General features: G+C 35.8%; 1 protein-coding gene across 2 annotated transcripts in view; it reads left to right on the forward strand.

The window, feature by feature from the left end:
- Ttpa (alpha tocopherol transfer protein) overlaps window positions 1–4,390 on the forward strand; it is a 23,431-nt gene extending 19,041 nt beyond the window's left edge. For both annotated transcript variants that reach the window (XM_028780294.1, XM_028780290.1), the window contains exon 5: window positions 2,033–4,390. In XM_028780294.1, the coding sequence (XP_028636127.1) occupies window positions 2,033–2,206 (174 nt within the window). In that variant the 3' untranslated portion in view covers window positions 2,207–4,390. The remainder of the gene's footprint in view (window positions 1–2,032) is intronic.
- Window positions 4,391–6,903: the final 2,513 nt, after the last annotated feature.

Raw genomic sequence — 6,903 nt, forward strand, 5'->3', positions numbered from 1 at the left:
GAGAGAGAGAGAGAGAGAGAGAGAGAGAGAGAGAGAGAGAGAGAGAGGCCAGTGCAAGCTAACTCACAGCAGACAAGCCAGAATGAATAAACAAACTCAGGCACTTTTCCTTCTCAGCTTTTGGGCAACACTATACATTTCCATATTTCTCCTTTTCTGAGAAAAATAGAGTTTCTTCTCAGCTAACTGAAAGCATCTTAGTCTCAAAATGTCAAGGGTCAAGATTCAAGGGTTGGCCTATGAGGTTCTTACATATAGATCCATCATCCCTAATTTAATTGTCCTTTAAAAAGATTTTTTTTTTAAAGTGTAATTGTGCTTGAAATGCCTGAGGAGGTCAGAAGAGGGCATCAGATCCCATGGAGCTAGAAGTTACAAACTACCCAGTATGGGTCTTGGGGACTAACTCAGGTCCAAGAAGCCATCTCTCCATTCTCAACCCTCATTCCTAACACATGTGGGTTCTTATTTAATGATTGCTGAAAGTGTCAGTGAACATTTTCCTTTCTGTGAGTATCCCTGCAAGCTCTGTTGCTGGCAGAAAAATGATCCCAAGACAGGCAAAAATGAAACTTGGTTCAGCAAGACTTTAGTTAGCCAAGCTGGTTTAAACTTCAGGAGTTTGACCCTAATGACTTCCTCTTTTACATATTTAAACACAGTAAAACTTTGAGAATAAAAAGAGTTTCCTCTTTTCAGTTGTCACAACAAAGCTTCAGGCATGGCTACATTGAAACTTCTTTGTAAAGTACATCTCTTTTGCAAAGCACCCCTAACTTATGACCTCTTCCATAAAGATGTGTTCTGTTGACTGAGAAATGGTGCTAAGGACAAAGGTCTAGGGAGACAGGATTTGTAATAAGTATAATAGAAAAAAATAAGCATCTTTTGTAAAGTATGTGTGTCCTCTTTTGAGAAACAGGTTCAGGATTTGGGTGTGGGCTGGCTACACAGAATAGCAAGAAATCACCAGGGTACTAAACAATATCCAGTCCAGCCTTCCCTTTGTACAGGTATCAATTCTGTCCACTAAAGAAAAAAAAACCTAAGTGTTGAACAATTTTGGTTTCTCTAGTGCTATCTGTGAGCTCGTGGACTTTGTATCCTTCCTTCTACACCACTAACAATGGGGAAGATTGTTTTATTTACTTACTCTAGCAAGATCTACTTTTGATTTCTATGGCTTGCTTTATCCCTCCTTTACTGGCATTCTACAGACACTGTTTGAAATTTAAAATGTTTGAAATTGTAGGGCTCACACTGTCATAATTTCTTGATGGTGAAACCATTAACTATAACTATAGATAGTGCTGAAATCCAGGAGTTGAGCCCAGGTCTTTTCTCATCACATGAGGTCTGCTCTCCTCTGATCCTTCTTTGCCCATGGCATGAGCCAAGTCAGGCCAGATTAAAATATATAAAGGCTGGTTTATTGCTATGAGGAGGGAGAAAGAGGAGAAGGAGCAAAGAAAGAGAGAATGAGGATGCACGCAGAGAGGAGAGAAGAAAAGAGGGAAGAGAAAGGGGAGAGAAATTGTCTGCATTATATAGTAAAGAGCCTCTAGGGTAAGGGCAGCCCAGCCCCTGGGTTGGGAAGTTCCGGGTTGGGGGCAGGGTATACCAGGTAGGAAGGGAACCTGGAGGCCAGGTCTACTTTGGTATGTAAAATATGTACCACTGGCACCTTGTCCAAGGGTCTGAAACCAAACACATATAAATTACTTCTCATGAACCTAATTGTGAGTACAAGCTATATGCTTCTATTTACTATGAATTAATATCAGATAGTGCATTTCTCATGGTTTTATAAATATACAGTTACAAGAATGCAAATTTAAGGAAGCAATAAAATTATATGATTCACAGCAGCATAATCTAAAAATAAGTAACGTTCTTAGATTCTAGAGTAGAAAAATAAAGGGAGCAGTATTTATATTACATGACTACCCCTGTGAATCCTATTATGTGAGGTTAGTTTTTCACTGGAAATACTTCTAGCATAGTGAAGTCTAAAACATTGTGGCTATTTCAGATTCATCTGCACGGGAACAACTATAAATCAAGCATGCTTCAGCACTTCCCAGACATTCTTCCTCTGGAATATGGTGGTAATGGATTCTCCATGGAGGATATTTGTCAGGAGTGGACAAATTTTATAATGAAGTCTGAAGATTATCTCAGCAGCATTTCTGAGACCATCCAATAAGAAGTTATTTCCAGTGAATGACTTCTTCATTTAAAATTCAAGGATGGAAAAAAAAACATTCAAGGATTGGATCCTATCAGGTTACTAAACTCAGGAGCAAACCTTCTAAACTAATTGATGCTTATCTGATCTTTAATAATGCAATATGGATATTTAGGAAATGTTTTAACTTCTACAATGCTCTATTCCTTTTAAATTAATTAAATGTTAGGAAAGAAGATATTCCTGTTTGCACTTGAAGAGCAAACATAGCTACATCTAAAGTAGCTGTTCCAGTGTATCTTTGAATGGTTCAGGAAATTTTATCTTAAACAAAACTTTATGATCACATTGTTCAATACTAGATTGATGGCTATCTACTGGAAAGAAATACTATATGTATCAACTGATGGCGAAACAATATTGATGCTCAGATAAGGGTGTCAGCTCATAATTCAGACTGGAATCTGAATACAGCTTAATCAGGATAGTTCATCTCAGGTAAAGCCTACTTTAGCATATGCACAATAGAAGCTTTTGAATGTAAGTCTTCATTCAAATGTTGTAATCAATGAAATCACTGTGTTTGATAAAAACAATTTAAAACATGAGAAATTTTCCTGGGGACAGTTGATTATTTCTCATACTGTCTTGTATTTTCAAATAAGTAAAGAATATAATTATGGTTTCTGTTTATCGACAGGAAAGTAGAGGTATATGCATTTTACATAGACTTTTATACTTGAAAACTTAACAGAACTATATAAATGAAAGGTGTTTACATTTTAAACCATCAATAGTTATACCTAGTATTTTTCAGATTATTCATAAAATACTTTCATTTTATTCTGAGATAATTTACTACTATTTCAGAATATTCTGAGTCCCACGATTCATGTTTAATTTAAACAGTCAAAAGCTGGGATGTTCTGTCTCTACTACAGTGCCGTTCATTTCTAAGACTTTCATTCATTGAGAAAGATGTAAACTCATCCCATATTCAGCACAGCCTTCAATTTCTGACATAATGTTTATACTTAATGTTTCTAATTAATTTTATTTTAAACTGGAAAGAAAACAAGGTAGAGAACTTATTGAATTTGTGTTCAAGTAGTTAGATTTCTACATTAATTACATAAGAGTATCTTTGTACAAGGATATTTTTCATTGCACAAGGGTGTTTTTCTTTATAAGAAATGAAGTCTAATCAGATAATCTGATACTTATGGTTCTCTGTACATATACCTCTGACAAAACTGAAAGGAGGTGCAGATGTTCTTTAGAGAACGTGTTTAATTTTGATTTAGCAATTAGACACTAACTTTACTATTTAATTTTACTAAAAAATCTTGCATTTTTCTTACAAAATAGTCTTCTTTACTAAATTATGACATTGAAATTGTATAAATAAAAATAATAGAAAATTAGTTAAAAAAACAATAATAAAATACCTCTGGCTTATCAAACTTTTAATCATAGAAGGAAACTCAGATGTTACTTTATTTACATATAGCTATTAAGTCACGTGCCATGACTCTGTGAAGGAATGGAATATTACAATAAAGGCTAATGTTTTAAATGTGTACAATAGTGAAGTAATTAACAATAAACTGAATTTTAAAATGTCAATCAACGGAAGTCCATTCTATGATGGGGCTTTGGAAATGTTTCTACAATGAAGCAAGTCTACAAAGAACATTGGTGAACAATGTGAGTAAACTGTTTGGAAGGTGCTGGGCGAATAACTGGAATTCTCCATGTGGGTTCACCTCGCTTGTACCAGAAACATATTTTAAAAGGTGCTCACTGTGCTGCTAAACTTCACAATAATTTACTTTACTATTGTTAAAAATAAACATCCTTCTCATAAATGTTAATATTTTTCTAAAATTTAAAGGAGGCATTCTTTTAAACAAAAGAGAGATGCTTTGTCTTTCAGAAAAAAATGAAGGAAGAACATATTATCGATTGTCCGAATGTTGATTCCTTTGTTTCTAAGTTTTAGGTGCAGGTGGCTTCTCCTGTTGCTGTGCTTCCTTCAGTGTTGTTTGCTAGATCAAGTGCAGACATTGAATCACAATCTCTAGTTCCTCTAGTTCAAGATTTGAGAAATCTGTCTTTGGAATTCCTGTTCAGTTTTACTTGGAAAGTATAATGTCCCTAAAAAATAAAAATCTATTAAAGAAACACAAATTATTTGGCTAAGTAGCACACTGTGATTTTTTTACTTTTATTTTCATTTTGCCTAGAGTTGTAACTTAAGTATGCATGGCTTAGCTTTATACAAGTAGCTTTGTGGCCCCTTTTATGTGTATGCCCAAGTCAGGGGTTCTAGTCCCAGCATTTCATAAAACAAAGTAAAAAATAGATAATCCAATTTTAAAACAATTTTCTACCAACCCAGATCATGATTTTATTTGTTAAGCTAGATTTTACTTATGGAAATACCATTAAAGTACTTTTGAAACATTATCATTACCGCTAACTTATATTAAAATTATAGACTACAAACTAAATTGTAGAAAGAAATCAACCCAGCCAATGAATTACACTAGACTTCCTGGACACTCCACTCCACATAAGCTGCATATAACTTTTGTTAGATGGCAAAACTGGAAGAACTTGGTGTCACAAAGGTGGAACCAGAAATGAAGCCAATAAAATCAAGACTGATGGAGAACACTGATCAGCCAACATACACATCTTCCTACTTCCACCCTATCCTTAACACTTGACTAATTCCTCTTATCTATTCAAGTCAATCAAGATTGTCTACTTTTTAATTATTACTTTTATTTTATTTGTATACTGTTTTACTTCCATATACTTCTGTGTACCACATGTGTGTCTGGTGCCAGATCCCCTTGGACTGTAGTTACAGATGGTTGAAATTCACTATCTGTTGGGAATTAAATAGGTCTCTGGAAAGTGCTCTTAACCTTTGAGCCATCTCTCAAGCCTCAAGTTTCTCCTTTTGATGACACTGTGTATTAAATTCTGTGTTGTGGAAAACAGAAACATTATCTTAGTCACTGTTTCATTGCTGTGAAGAGACTCCATGACCAAGTCAAGTCTTATAAAGTAAAGGATTTAATTGGGAATGGCTTACAATTTCAGAAGAGAGCCATTATCATCATAATGGGATGGTACTAAAGAAGTAGCTAGGAGCTACATCGTGATCCACAGACATCAAGCAGAGAGAAAAAGATTGGGCTTGATATGGGCTTGAACCGTCAAATCCCACCCCTTGCAGCTCTCTTTGGGAAGCATTCTATGTCCCTGATATCTTCAACATCTTAGAGTCTACAACTCAATCCAGGCTATACTATCACAGCTTCACACAATGGCTTCTCCAAGCCTTCATACAGGAACACTGCCGACACACACATGGTCTCCATGGCTTTCCTTAGCTGCAGAGGGAGGGTCAACAGCCTATTTCTTATATCCCTAACTCTAAGGACAGAATCTCATGGCCATAGCTTCCATATTCTGCTGAGTGTTGGGGTTGGAACTTGGCTCTCTCCTTCAATTACATTTGTATCAGCTTTCTGTTGTTGATGGTTTCCTTTGCTGCTTAAATTTTTCCTTAATTACTTTTCACAAGTTGGACACTTAGCTGGATGGGGTCTTGCCCTGAGGGTACTACTTTCTTTAGTCTATTTAACATCATACTTTTCTTTAGACTTTAATTTCCTTGAGCACTGTACTTTATTTCAACAAAACATTTCCTGTTATCATTTTTCTCCTCAAACTGTACACTTTGTATTTCTTTTTACATTGCTTATTCTTTTCCATTTGTTACAAACTTTGGATACTACTGAGAAAAGACCACAGACTCAATCCAAATCTTTATGTGATTTTGTTATTACTGCAAGCCTGGCAACAGCTTTAAAGCCAAAATGAAGTTATGCCATCTAGAAAGGGATAAATGAAGGGTTTTTGAAGGTAATATTTGCTGGTTAAATGAGAAACTGCTTCCCTCCCCTTAGCTTTGAGGCGTTATTCCTCTCATTTCCTATTACACGGTAAAAAAAAAAAAAAAAAAAAGAGCTGTCTCAGGCCTGGTTACACAGAGATAGGCAGGTTTATACAAGCTTTTTATGTAGAGATAAGCCAGAGTACGTGGTTAATTAGTTCATAGCAGTAACAACATTCTGGGGAGTTGTTCAGGTTGCTAGGAGCTCATCTTTTAGGAATTCAGGGAAAAGGTCAACAGCTACCAACAGTACCTAGTATAGAATGGAGTTTTCTTTGCCATCACATGTTGTAGATCTGTATAAGAGTGATCACTAATAACTATATTACACAGTCAATGCTAGGCTGTCTTGAAATCTTCTCAGCTAATACCATTAATCCAAAGCTCGTCAATTTAGCCTCAGGCAGATTTTTAGGGCAAGGGCAGAAAGTAACCACAGTCTTTGCCCAAATATCACAAGAATGTTTTCGGTGTCAGCTGATTATATTCTTTTCCTCTGAAATCTCTTGAGCTGGGTCCCCACAGTTAACATTGCCCTCAGCACTACTTGTTTCCATGCCTGTACTAGTATGGCCTATGAAGCCCTGCTTAAAGTGTTAAACTGGTCTTTTAGTCCAATGTTACAAAATCTTTCATATTTCCTCAACAAATATGGTCAGGCCTTTCACAGCAATATGCCACTCCCTGGGACTGACTTCCTTTTATTGCTGTCAAGAGACATCATAACCAAACAACTCTTATA

The sequence above is a fragment of the Grammomys surdaster genome, unplaced genomic scaffold (assembly GCF_004785775.1).
Source record: "Grammomys surdaster isolate TR1022 unplaced genomic scaffold, NIH_TR_1.0 97, whole genome shotgun sequence".
Taxonomy (NCBI): domain Eukaryota; kingdom Metazoa; phylum Chordata; class Mammalia; order Rodentia; family Muridae; genus Grammomys; species Grammomys surdaster.